Genomic DNA, 14243 nt, shown 5'->3' with positions numbered 1-14243 from the left:
CCCTTCCCTTCCCTTCCCTTCCCTTCCCTTCCCTTCCCTTCCCTTCCCTCCCCTTCCCAGACTGAGAGGGGCACAATGCATACATCCAGCTGCTGCACCCAGGGACTACTTCTACCAGAGTGTGATAGCCCTCTTCTCCACTCCCACTGTTAGCAGGATAGTAATTCCTTACTCATCTCACAGCTGAAATGAATAACAAGTTCTCTTTTTTTCCCCTCTCCCCACCTTACAGCCATCTCCCTTCCTGTGACAAATGACATGAATAAAAGCGACACTAAGGTAAGGATGGGCCAGTAGTGGAAGGGTCAAATGAAGAGGAAGGATGTGATGTTTAACCTACACCTAGCTGTTTGGTTTTGGCCTGCTCCTGCACCTGAGGAAGTCCCATAGGATGTACCAGAGGGATTGGACAAGCTTGTTTAGCGAGGAGATGGAGGCTGGGTATACCTTTCCTCAGTCCTCCTACTTTCAGCTTTTCAAAGCTCCCAGCAGGAGGTGACTCAGGAGAGAGTGGGGGGAGATGTGATTCAGGAAAGGGCATTGCTAGAACTGTGTGTGTTTGGGGTGTGTACATCTGTGTTTGCATGTGTGTAGTATGTTCCTTAAACATGCATGTTCCGGAAAAATAGGCAACTGGTACTCTTGGCTTGCTAATCCATTCTCAGGAGCTGCTCAGCCTGTCTGGATGGCTACAAGCAGTGCAGGACTTGGCTGACCTCTCCAGCCCTCCTTTATAGGCTTCCGTGCCTACATCTGTGTCATGCCCTCTGACATTAATAGCTGCATTTTGCAAATGTGTGCTCTCCCAATAGACTTTTGGCAGCCTAAATGCTTGGATAGGTGGGTTTGCCTGTGTTTATCTGTGACAGATACCACCCCCCTCACCTCCTCCTTCCCCATCTTTCAGATGAGCCAATCTTTTGGCTGCCCAAATTAAAACTTCTACAGAAATTCATGTCCAGAAACGAAACTCCAGCCTTTCCCCCCTTACTTCTTGAAATGTTCTGTGTTGTGAAATCTTCTAGCCACAAAATGTTTTTTCCCTCAGCAGCAGTAGGGGAGGGTACAGGCTCCATTGCATGTTACCTATAGAACATGTGCCACGAGCAATGCCTCCCTGTTTTCTGTCAGACGTGCCTGGGCCCGGACAGTGGTTGCTTTGTTAAGACTTTTAGCCTGCTTAGCCCTTGCTGGGGCTGAGCCATGAGCTGTGAGACACCGGATGCCTTCCTTGGTCGGTGTGCTGCTAAGGAAGGGCACGCGGGATAGGCACTTCAACTGGCCATGCCAGAGTGTGATGCTCGTTGGGCATCTGGTGGGACAGTCCATTAATTCCATGATTTTCCCCGTGAGATCTATCCCCCAATATGTTCTTTTTGTTAAAAATGGCACTTTTGTGGCAGTTGGTGCAACTGTATGGAAATGCTTCCACCAAGGATGGATTCCTTCCCAAGACTGCCCCCCTCCCTGGGTATTACGCTGACACATGCTTTATCTGAGAGCAAAATCAGCTTTCTTTTGAATTTGCTGCAATTGGAAGGAGCCTTAGGACTTTCTGCCTTCACCACCCTCTGAGACACAGCATTTTAGTGAAGGAAGTCCTGGTCTTACAGGACAGATCAGGGCAGGGATATCATCACATGAATACAGCAACAAGCACTGCAGCTCTTCCTGCACACCATGCTCTGTGCCACCAGCATTTGTGGGTGGCTCAGGGCTGTGTAATGTGTGGTCAGCACCTGCAGACCTTTGCTGGGCAGCTCATCAGACTTCCCTTACACCAAGGGCTTTCCACAGGGAGCTGAGCACAACCAAAGCATTTACAATGTCTCTGGTGTTTGCCCACTATTGTGCTTGTTTCCCTCTTACAACCATACATTTCAGAAGGGCCTGAGCATAGCCAAGCTCAAATATGGAGAAGTCTGTCCTTGTAAGGACAAGATCCTTTGGAGATTTCTGTGTGGGGACATTGTGAACTGCTCTTAAGGATCTAGTTACCTGCTCATGGTTAGATGATAGCTATGGCAAAAATCCAGTCTGAGTTTCTGCACTGGATTAATTACATTCACTTGGAAAGGATCTCGTCGATTTCCTGATGCAGGCTATTATTTCATGACCTTGTGAAGCCTCACTTTGCAAGACTTGCTCTAACAAAAAGACAAGGAGAGTGCTGCGGAATGACTGCATTCTTCCTTCATTACCTTACAAAGTTCCTCCACAGAGTTGACTGTATTTCTGTGGTAACTGATGTGGGTTTTTGTGCTCAAAGACCTTGAATCATCTTGGAAGCCTTCAAAAGGCTTGAATAGAATATTTCATTGAACTAGATTCTTATTTCTCATGCTGAGAAAGTCCTTAATTCTGAAGCTGCATCAAAAACTGTTGCAATAAGGGAGTTCAGAGGTTGGGAAACATGGGAGGGGAGAATCAGAACCTGGTTTTTTTTTCAATTTAATGGCAGAGTGAGGTGACTCAAAGTCATCTAAAATCAGTATTATTAGATTGCTTGTGGTATAGGAGAGTAATACCAGGGAAATTCCCCTTGTTTATTTTTTTTAGATCTTTCCTGTAACATTTTTAATCCATCAAGCAATCCCCTCAAACTCAAAGGAGTTTAGGAGTTCAGCAGTTTATGGCTGTGATCTGCAAAGGCAGAATTCTCTCCTTACATAGGGTGAAAATTTGCCCATTCCACTGGTCAATGAATATATCCAGTTGCTTGAATGAACAGCATTGTAGATGACTGGGAATTGCTGACTTGTGTTTAATTTCTGCTGCAGCCACAGTGCTCAGCTCTCCTGGGAATGGTGCACCGTGAGGGAGGTCAGGGCTCTCAGGGCTGCTTGCAGAAATCATCAGGAGAAAGAGATTCAGTGAGTGAATTTTTTGCTCTAAAGGCTTACCTGTATTCTTTTTTTTTTTTTTCAATTTAGCCTCTGTTTTTTTCCACAAGCAGTTGTGAGCCTTGCATCCTTCCTGGGCTACTTTATAAATAACTATCCTTTTGAACTAGGCAACCTGATTCCTACACCATTAACCAGTCCCAGACTGTAGTGAATGCTTCTCTCCTCTGTGATTGTTTGTGTCTACCATGGTAACACATTAGGGCTTCCAGTGGTGTGTTTTTGTGTGGCTTCACACCTGACAGAGGTACCACATCGCCTCTGCACCTCTTTCATTCTCCTACCACACACACAGCTCTGGGATCCCTGTGGTATCAGCAGTGCTGCAGTTGTGTGGATGAAGAGTTAGGCCTTCCATCTCACTACAGGTGACAAACCAGATAAATAATGCTCCTCATCTTATGCTGAAGAAAAGAGCTGCTGGAAAGGGTGGGCCCAGAGTTCATCCTGTCTGAGAAGCTGCACCAGATTTTCTTCACTTTCAGATGACCTGCCACCATGTACAGCTCTTCCAGTCTGTAACAGATGGTTTGAACACTCAAAGCACAAGGTCAAACACCTCTCCAGAGTGTCTTGTCCTTCTCTAGGGTTTGAGAGCAGTATTTTTCCTCTGTGTTTGCAAGTAGTTTGCCCCTGACCTCACCTTCCATGCCTGGCTGCAATGTAACTGTGGTGCCTTTCTCAGGCTTTGAAGAGCATGCAAGATTTCAAGGTCACCTATTGAACAACAACAACCACTTTTTTCTCTCTACAATCCACTGAGCCCTTTTATGAGATGCATGTTGAGATATATTGGCTTAAAAGAGAACAATTTTGAGCTTTCTATGTATATATCCAGATACCCTTTACTCTCCTGATGTGCCCAGGCCCTGAGATGGTCTGAAGCTGTGAAATCCTCAGCTGAATTGTGTGTCATGTTGAAGAAGCTCTTTCCAGTGTCACGTGTCATTTGTTCACTTCTGAGTTGCAGCAGGTACCCTCTGTTCCTGCATCAGGTAAAACAGGAACTGAAAATTCAGTTCTGGCTTGACCAGAAAGATCTGTGACAGCACCTGCTGCATTTTAGCCTTGGTAACAGGTAGATTTAGGAAAAAAAGACAAAAAAGCAGTGCTTCAGTTTGTATTTTTGTCTCTTTCTAGGTGATGAAGTGCATTGTAGAGGTCATCTCTGATACTTTATCTAAGCCAAACCCCCTGCCGATCAGCGAGGAATGCCTAGAAACACTCCGAGGAGGTACAGACTTAGACTTAATGCTGGGTATCAGCAAGCACAGATCTGGCAAGTAGGGGCTGGTCCTGCCCTGACCAGCAGAGTCCTGGCTCCTTGATCCCTGTTAAGGGGTCCTTGACACACTCACCTCCTCACGGTCACCCCACCAGTCTGCACTGTGCCCCAGATGCAGGGACAGAGCTGCTGCTTGTCCCAGGCCTGGCCTCAGGTGGGCACAGGGGGGTGCTGGCTGACATCAAACCGCCTGGTTTTCATAGGACCTTCCTGTCATCTTAATCATGCGGTTAAGATGTGACAGCAAATCAGGCCAAGGGAAAGAGAAGAGCAAATGAGGAGAGAGGTGGCATTTGGGGTTCTTTTTCATTTCCTGGGGGTGGGGAGAGGTTGTCTTTGGCAACTTTTTTTACTAAGTCTTCCCTATTGCAGATGAACGAATTATTTCTATCCTTCGCCACCAAAACCTATTGAAGGAACTCCAGGAAATTGCTGCTCAAGGTACAGTACCAGCACAGTTATTTGGGAATATAATTAGAGGGAAGTTATAGGGAAGTGTGTTTTCATCTTTTGTAGCCCTTTACACAGTTTTATTTCTTGTTTGGTATTGGTTTTTTAATTTATTTTACATTAGTTTGAGACCATATAAATATGCCCTAGGAAATACAGTTACGGGTCTTCCAGTAGAGATTGTGTGAGTGGGGACAGGAATTTTCCTTATAACTCCAATATGTATCTGCAATATGTATCTCATGATTTCCATAACTATCAACATGATTTGGTAGTGATGCAGAGTATAGACATTTTGGGGTGGGAGAACCCTAAAAGGACATACTGGAATTTAATTCAACAAATAATCTCCAGCTCCCAAACTGGAATGAAAGGCAAGAAAACCTTCACTGTTTATGCAGCTGGAATCTAGCACTAAACCCAGGTATGGAAGAAGGGAATCCACACTGAGCATTGAGTAGGACTTGCTCCTAAAAGATGAAAATGTTCTTGAACTAATGGGGTTTTTTTGATGGTTTGCTTAACTCAAACGCAAGTTTCTTTGATTTGGAGAGGTGCAGGCTGCTCACCATGGGTCAATGTGGGAGCAGGAGCAGCACAGAGCTGTGCAAAGGGGTGTGCAAGGGGAAGAAGGGCTGTTCTCAGGTGCCAAGTTGCCCAGAGTTGACATGCAGGTCTCAGGCAAAGCTACTTCACAGCTAGTCCAGATCCCTCTGTCCAGGTGGTCCAGTTGAAGTTTGCAACAGGGCTCTCCCCATGCTACAGGGAGAGTACCTCCTGACCTTCCCTCCTCCTTCTCCCTGGGCTAACCTGGGTGACAGCTGGGCATCAGCAGGGAGAAGATGATCAGGGCATCCCCGTGCCCTGCTCCTGTGTGGCAAGTCTGCCAGGGGTGGCTGGAAGGCAGTGCCACCAGAATGCTTTCGGAGCAAGGAAGACACAGAGGCAACAGGGAAAAGGAAGAGGAAAATTCAGGAAGTCAGGATTGGGACTCTCATGCAGTTCCAAAGCCATATTTTGGTCACTACCCAAACGGTGGAGGGGCCAGCTGGGCAGTGACCTCAGATGGGCCCCATGGATGCTCCAGTGATCCAGAAGAAAGAAACCTTATCCTCCTCTGAAGGGGTAATGGGTCTCTGAAGGAAAAATGGAACTTGCTATACAGACATTGTACACACCCCCACAAAGTGTGCTGGGATGCTGGTGCCTAGGCACAGTAGGGGTTTGAGGAGGAGCACTCAGTTATAAGCAAGGCTGTGCCCCTCGGCATGGAGTCTGTGAGAAGGAACTTGTTTCACAGAGGTGCATCTTGCTCCGTTCTTTCCTTGGCCTGAGCCCATCACATCACTTAGTCCCAGAGTAACATGAGCTCTCATCTACAGATCACAGAGACTGGGGGTAGGACGGTCTTGTAGACCAAGGGAAAAGCAAAGGTGTTTATCTTGGTCTCCTCTGTGCTGGCTGCAGCTGGTTCTGCTCAGGCTGGAGAATCCACAGCATTCAGTTCTGGGCTAGAGAGCACTGGGCAGTGTTCCCTCTCGCCATTGCATTAAGGCACAGAAGCAGGGCATGAGCTGGGTTAGACAGACCTTGCTTGGCTTGCAGATCCCATTGGAATGGGGCTGTCTGGGGAGTGCTGGTTGCCAGGACAGCTGCACTCTGACCTCCAGTTTGTGTTGCCTTCAGACACCTTCCTCCAGGGTGTTACGTTTGTCAAGTGGATTCCATAATCCTAGTGTGGGGCCTTGGAGCCCCAGGCTATCCCTGCAGTGGGAATGAACACTGCTTCTTTCTCCCAGCACCCTGGGAGAGGGGCCCCCACAACTAGGCTGGAGGGCACAGAAGCTCTCAGTGCTCACCTCAGCAGAGGTACATAGGCAGAATCTGACAGGAGGCAATTTTTATCCTTTATTACTCTAATGCTGAAGTCTTTCATTGGCCTCAGTGTGCTGCAGTTCAGCACCTCTTATTCCCTAGATCTCCGTCAATATTAGTTTTCCTGGCAACGCTGATTCTCTGTTTGTTTAGAGACCATTTTCTTTCCTGCAGACGATGTTTCTGATTGTGGTTTTGTTACTGCAGTTGATTCACGTATCCTCCAGTCGCTTCTCCTCACAGCTCCCCTTTGGCAGATTTGTCTGCTGTAGAAAATACAAAGGGCGCAGAACTATTTCCCTACCTCTACTTTCTGAAACACAGGAGGGACTGTTGCCTTTCCATACCTTTTGTTATTTGACACAGGTGCCAATGAGAGAACCCATCAGCAGAAGAAAAACAGTGGCTTCGAAGATGAACTTTCCGAAGTCCTTGAAAGCCAGAATGACAAGAACAAGCAGAGAGGTCAGTGTCAGCCTCCACCCCCGGGAAATACAGGTCAGGCTGTAAACAAGGATGTTCTTTCTAACAGCCTTGATATGTCCATCTGCTTCTCTTGTAGGCATCTCCTTTGATGCTGCCACTGACACACACAAACAAACAATGTTTGCTTTCTTATTTACAAGCTTAAACAACATGTAGTTTCTGAGCTATAGTAACTGGTGATTGTCAAGTTACCAAACTGATACTGATCTTTTCTACCCTGCTGCTCACACTATCACTCACTCCTAATGTTTAAATGAGTCACAGCCAGGGAAATCCAGGACTGAAAGACTCAGTGATACAGGCAAGAGTGATGTGGGCCTGTGCCTGCCACCCTTGTTTCCAGACATCTAAGATACTGAGTAATGGGTCTCTGAAGGAAAAATGGAACTTGCTATACAGACATTGTACACATCCCCACAAAACCCCTGTTATCTTGGAAAGATCATGTTCAGCTGAGATTTTCCCTTGTCACTATGTTTCTATGGCCTGACTAGAGACAGGCTGTTTGGCAGAAAGGAGGGTTTGGCCCCTTTCTTCTTCCTTGTCAGGAAGACACAATGCCAATGTGGGGTGATGTGACTTTTCATCTAGCAGCTGCACCCCCACAGAGGGTCTCAAGAGGGCTCTGGAGCATGTGGTTGAACCACAGCAGCACAGTGATGCTGAGACTTCATTTCAAAGCTGCTCAAAGCAATGAGTACAGACACTCCTGGGGGCTGCTGCTGCAGCCAGCATGGCCAAAAGCCAACAGGATAGTGGCACTGGATCTCCCTCCTGTTAGGGCAGACCTGAACCTCTTGCTCCAGCAGTGTGGAGACTGATGAGGATGAAGTGTGGCATATTGGGCCTTTCAGACCAGCTGGCAGTCCAGCAACACCAGCAGTGTCACTGGTCTTCACCAGCCTTGTGTGACCAGCATCCTCTCACCCTAGCACACTCCTCAGCCCTCCTTGGGGCTGCACTTGCCTCTCCATACTATCTGGCTTTTAAGCCCTCATCTTTTCTTTTGCAAAGTGGTTTCTATGTCTAATTGTGTTAAAAGAGGCCACTCTCACCTGAGCAAGAGCAAATACCCAGCCCACATTAAGCTCCTGCTGAGTAGCTACTTTGCAGAAGCAGAGCCACACCCCCTCCCTCCAGCACCCTGGGAACCGGGCTGGCTGCCTCCTCAGCCTGACGGGAGAAATAAGGATGCAATGTTAGCGCAGCACTCAGAGCAGGGAGAGCTGTGCAAGTGCTGTATTACACTCCTAAATAATTTCATTTTACTTGCAATCTGGTTTCACGCAGGGCAAGTTCATTGCTGGCATCTCAAGAGACAGTGATGAGGCCTGTGCCTCAGCAAAACACTTTGGCATATGCTTAACTTCAGCCTTGCGAGTCTCTCCAGGAGCTCAGGCACCAGAGAGAGCACTGCCTTGCCTGAACACAAACATATGCTGAAGTGACTTGCAAAAGGATCCACGGGCTGGCTAAGCAGATTGCTGAGTGGAGCTGAAGCTCCCTGGGAAATGATTGGGCTTTGCTGGTTGTGAAATGAGCTCTCAGCAGAAGCATTTCTTCTTGTTTGTCCTTGTGCAGATGCAGCAGGGGAGCACCCCGAAGAGGAACAGCCCACGGGGTCCCTGGCTGAGCTGACAGAACAGAAACCCCAGCAAAATGAGGATTCAAGAGAGGAAGGAAAGAACAGCCTGGAGGAGAGGGAGCCCAGGCCCAGGGATACCAACCTTGTAGAGAAAGAGGATCGGGAAGAAGCAGAAAGCAGTGACATCAGGGATACAGACGATGCCCAGCGAGACAGAGCTTTGGACAACCACACCGGCAAAGATTTCAGTGAGGATGAGCAGCAGCAGCAAGAGGATGAAGAGGAGGAGCCCAGAGGCTCCAGGGACAGCCTGGAGCTTGAGGGTGAGGGAGAGGAGCCATCCAGGAAGGGCCGGGAGCACAGCAAGGAGGTGGCAGGGGAGCGTGTGGAGCGGGAGGATGACGGAGATGATGCTGCAGAGGAGGACCCTACTGAAGCAGAGAGGTCACTTGATTTGGCTGAGGAGGACGAGGAAGCTGAGGAGGTGCAGGAAGATGACAGTACGTATCCCAGACAACTGCACTGATACTTTCCTGGGGTAGCTGAGAGCACTGAGACAGATGGATTAGAGGCTTTAAAGCCAAAAAACTCAGGCAGGTGCTTACTGGGTTTACAGATATAACCTTGCCAGCAGCCACCCAGACCCCACCACAAGCACTGGAAGCATGGGCCCATACACAGCAGGTAACACAAGCCCTGCAGCAGCCTTGCTGCCTACTGCTTGGTTCTTATAGGTCCTGGGAACAACCAATTCCCTTTTCTTGGACTTACTGCAGGGTTTTGGACTGCTGCCTTCAAGCCTTGCTACTGACATGGCAACATGAGAGTGGGTATCTGCAGAATCCTAGGAAAGTGGGCCTAAGTCAGGAAACCCATCTGGCATCGCCCCTTAAGGCTCAGTTCAAAGGTGCACTGCAACCAGGTTAACAGTTGGGTTAACAGTTGTTTTCACTGTTTTGTTTCATGCTCTTTCAGATAACGATGATGTGCTGGGATTTGGCAAAGATGGGCGGAGCTCTGAGGAGGAGGAGGAAGAGGAGGAGGAGGAAGAAGAGCAGCCCCGGGCAGTGAGAGGAGGAAGACATCACCTGGAGGATGAGGGGATGCAGGAGGAGGAGGACACCTTCCAGACCAGGGATGCCAAAAGTGACGAGATGGAGGAGGAATCCTCCAGGGAGTGGGAAGACACCAAGAGATGGAACAAAATGGATGAGCTGGCCAAACAGCTGACATCAAAGAAGCGCCGGGAGGAAAATGATAGTGGGGAAGACCCAGACAGGTCCATGAAAAAGCCATTTAGGTCCCGCAAGTATGCCTTCCGTAGTCCAGAGGAAGATGTGAAAAGGTCATGGAAGCATCACTCGAAGGAGGACAGCAGTGAAGGAGGCTTCCCACTTGCTCCCATGCCTGAAGAAAAGAAGGACGAGGAAGGCAGCGCTAACAGAAGAACAGAGGTTGGTGTACTTAGGCTTAAGAATAAATCCTGCCCGGTTATCCAAACTATGCTGGGAGATGTAGATGGTACCTTGGCATTAACATAGTGTGATGGTTTCATGACACATAGCTAGCAGTGGTTCTCTGTGGTATTAAGCTGATGCTTAGTGAACTTTTAGTCATTCAGCCACAGGTACTATTGAAGTTTGCACCTAGTTGTGTCTTTGTTTTTTTATCTTTGTTTTAGTGATTAGTGCAAAAACATTCCCTGCCCCACAGGGTCATGTCTCCAGTGACAGGACTTTTGCACTGGCCTGTGCTGGACATGGTGACCAGAGCTAAATCTGGAGCCTGGGGATGGGCCTTGTGTCTCAAAGCCCTTCCAAGTCAAAGAAAATGCTTTCCCTGTCTCAGGAATGGAATGAGTAATGTCAGACCTCCTACAGAGGTAAATCAGGGGTGCAGCTGTGGTGAGAAAGCTGGGGCATTGGAGTCAAAACTGTTGACAGATGTTGGAATACATCTGAGTCAGGCTTCCAAAGTCAGACATCTCCTTCCCTGATACCTTGTGTGATGCTGGGCAGTAGCTCAGCACCTCCACAGCAGCCAGGACTGGTGGATTCGCCTTTGTGCTGAGGCCCAGCTTCAGGCACAGGAGTTGATTTGGGATAGCTCAGAGGGCTGAGCATGGGCTTTGTGGGTGTTTGCCCTGGGATAGGCCGAGATCAGGTGCCTGGGAAGAGGCAGGGCAGCAGGAGAGAGAAGCCAGTCTGCTGCAGCTCTCTTTCCTCCAAAACAAGCCTCTTCCCTTAGTTACACACCAAACCACTGGCCAAAGATTGCCCATCAGCATCCCCTGCTACTAGAGCATCTCCAGTTGTGTTGGTTCAAAGCAAAGCCAAATGTCTCAGCGTGAAGCAGGGATGCAGTGCGGTGGGCTGGCCCATCTGGCTCCTCACCACCATCTGCCCACACCCAAGGTCTCTCCCCTTAGGAGGTTGCTACCCACCTGCCCCTGCCAGTGGCTCTGGGGTACACCTTGTCTGCAAGGTGGTGGACTCAATCTCCAAACAGGGACTGGGAAGCAGGATGTTGAGGCTGCAAAACTGCTGTGTTTACAGCTGCAACAAGACTTTCTGTTGTTTTTTGTTTTGTTCTTTTTTAAACTACATCAGGGCCTCTGGGAGTCAGTGAGGAATGTCTAGACAAGGTACCCAGCAGTGAGGGAAAGGAAGGCACAGGCTCTGGCTCTGCCAGAGCAGCTGCCATCCTGTCCCCTCTCCTCATTTTCAGGCCGTGTGGTGGTGTGGCTTGGCCAGTGAGGCCAGTGTGGGCACAGATGGGGGCTGTGAGTGCTGTCCTGTGCACTCTCCAGGGCTCAACATGTGGGGCCAGGTAGAAGCGATCCAGAGTGCAGAGGCACAGCATGAGGCAGTGGTTTGGGCCTCACCAAGCTCTCTTTGGGTGCTGTGGAGGATCTCAGCACAGCACTATTTTTCTCACTTTCTGGGGGCTCCAGCTGTAGTCAAAATTCTCCTCCAGAAGGTGAGCCTCAGCCAGCTGCTCCTTGACCTTCTTCAACAAAAACTCACTGGAACAGTGGCTTGAGCTCAGTTGGGCTCCTTTGGTGCTTGGGGCACCCTGAGCTGCTGACACCCTGATGTAACCAAAGACTTCCCAGGGGCTGAGACGAGGGCCCTGTGGAGGGACATGGTGGCTTTTTCCCTGTTCAGGAAAATAGCTCAGGGAAGAGAAAAAAATTACTTATTTTTACATACTTCCTTTATTTTTTCACACCAGCCACATGCAGTGCTGGCCAGTGGCTCAGTGTCAGCCTGTGCTTGGTAGCTGTTGCAGGCAGCAGCAAGGCTTTGTTCCCTCTGCACAGGAGAGGGGCTGTCACCTCGATTCTGCTGATGGGAAAAGGCACTTTTAGCATCTACAGCCCCAAGTTTGCTCCCACAGAGCCTGCTGCTGCACTGGGAGAATGCAGAGAGCCCCAGCTGATGGCAGCTGTGAGAGACAGGCAGGGCTGGAGCTGGCAACAAGACAGGGCCAGCTGGATATGACCCAAGTTCAAGCAAAGCTATGCAGTTAGGAATTTGAGTACTTGCACTAAATAAAATAGCTTCAGGTGACGGCACAGATACACAAGAGCTGCTATAGAAAGACCACCAAGTGATGGGCAGCTCGAGCCTTTAAATTGATGGCCTCCTAATTCACTGCTTTCCCAAACAGAAAACCATCTTCTGCTAGTAGAAGTACATGCAAACACCCAGGGCACCATGGGGAGAGGGGACACCACCATCCCCTGCACGAGCAAGGCACAAGCTGCACTTGCCACAGGTGGCAGGCACCAGTGCCCGTCCTGGTTTGACTCCACTGACTCAGTGCAGGTGCCGGTTCAGCAGAGCCTGCCCTGGCCCCAGCTCCCTCCAGCCTGTTCTGGAGGTACAGACCTGTTGGGGGCTGCCCTGCCTGGCAGAAAGGCTGAGGAAGTACGGGAGCTGCATGTTTTGTCCCCATTACCTGCTGCAGCAATTAAACATTAGGACAGGAGTAATCAGTGTTGTGCACAGATGTCTGTCCAGAGGGGCAAATGCAGGAGCAGGCTGAAGGGATGGGGCAGGACGCAGCTGTGCTCGTGCCCCAGGCAAGGCTTTCTGTAGCTCTGTGGGGCGAGGGCTGCACACCCATGGCTGCTGACACGTGTCCTGGGCTTTCGTTGCAGGACCAGGAGCTGGAGAGCCTGGCTGCCATCGAGGCCGAGCTGGAGCGCGTTGCCCACAAGCTGCACGAGCTGAGGCGAGGCTGAGGGCTCCGGCCCTCCCTGTGCAGGCGAGAGCACCGGCGCCACCCTCCTGCCTCCCCACCGCGTTTCCATTTCCCGATTTAAAAGCAATTAAGCCGAGCAGAAGCACCGCCCTCGCTAGCGCCCAGGCCTGCCTCCTTCGCCGTAGTGTTGTGCCCATCGCCGCTGCTTCACCTCACGCTCCCCTGTCCGCACGGATGCCCACCCGCCCGGCCGGGCGCTGGTGGGTGCGAAGTGCAACCTACATGTGTATTTTCTGTCTGGGTGGGGGTTTTTTCCCTCTTTTTTTTAAAAGACAAGACAGCTTTCTAGAAAGTTCTTCTTTCACCGGTAGTTTCACTGGGTAAAAAACTGCAATAACTTGTTATCTTTTGATTAAATGCTGAGAACTCTGACTGTAATATATTCTATATAAAAAATTTATCTAAGGAAAAATAAAACTGCAGTGGGTTCCTTCCTTTGTTTTGGCAGCTTCAGTCTCGGTTGTCAGCACACTGCAGGGCTGGTACAGTCGTGCAGAGAGGAGGGGAATGAAGGGCTCCCCTCACTGCAGACACACGCTGGTGGTGTTCCCTCCTTACCCAGGCTCCTGCGCTGCTGCCCGCTGGGGCCCAGCATCGGGGACACTTCCCTGTGGTCCCCAAGCACTGCAGAGCTCTCCCTGCCCACCCAGGGCCCACTGGTGCTGTACAGCTCAGCCAGGCACTGGGAGCTTCAGTGAGACCTGGGAGCTTCAGGGGTCACATCCAAGGTTTATCGATGAACACAAGGTTGACCAGAAAGAAAACAATTAAAAGTTTCAACACTGGGGCAATGCTTGACCAAGTCAGGCTATTTGGACAACACACAAGTAGATTACAAAAAAGAGGAGTAACAAATAGGCTAGTCATGAGGAAAAGTACTGGTCTATGCTCCTCCAGAGGTGAAGGCCCATCCCAAGGGGCTGCCCCTCCTGTGTGCTGGCTCACAGGAGTCGTGGTGGCCAACTGCCACTGTGTTTATAGGCAGAACTGTCTCTGTCCTTTGGGTTTCAGGCCACATGGCAGCTGGAGGACTGGGTGGTGCCTGGGCTGAGGAAGCTGGCCCCAAAAGTCTCTGAGCACCAATCGTAATATTTCCGGTGTTCCGTGTGTATTGGCAGCAGAGGAAAAGGCCCACCCACTGCAAAGGCTGTATTTCAGACGCCCCAGTTCGAAGCTCAGTTCTCTCTCATCACCTGCAGCCCACAGAACAGCTGAGACCCAAGGATTTTCTTCAAAGGGAAAGATGGCATTCAAGGCCTGAGCATGGGGCCTGGGAGGATGCCCCACCAGCTGGTAGCTGCTGCTCTGACCAGCTGTACCTCTGTTCGCCACAGCCAGCCCTGCCTTGGGACTGCTGCACTGAACCCCAGGCAGTGTCTAATGAGCGCCC

The 14243-nt window shown here is 49.9% G+C and overlaps 1 protein-coding gene across 1 annotated transcript; it reads left to right on the top strand.

The window, feature by feature from the left end:
- The first annotated feature begins 199 nt into the window (after positions 1–199).
- On the top strand, positions 200–13265 carry CHGA (chromogranin A). The gene is made up of 7 exons (XM_017813929.1): positions 200–279; positions 4044–4137; positions 4561–4629; positions 6880–6978; positions 8581–9084; positions 9560–10038; positions 12750–13265. Exons 1-7 carry the CDS (start codon positions 259–261, stop codon positions 12831–12833), a joined length of 1350 nt encoding a protein of 449 aa, XP_017669418.1. The 5' UTR covers positions 200–258; the 3' UTR covers positions 12834–13265.
- Positions 13266–14243: the final 978 nt, after the last annotated feature.

The sequence above is a fragment of the Lepidothrix coronata genome, unplaced genomic scaffold (genome assembly GCF_001604755.1).
Source record: "Lepidothrix coronata isolate B3197 unplaced genomic scaffold, Lepidothrix_coronata-1.0 Scaffold43, whole genome shotgun sequence".
NCBI classification, from domain to species: domain Eukaryota; kingdom Metazoa; phylum Chordata; class Aves; order Passeriformes; family Pipridae; genus Lepidothrix; species Lepidothrix coronata.
Note: the sequence above shows the minus strand (reverse complement) of the source record. Positions and strands in the feature narration are given on the sequence as shown.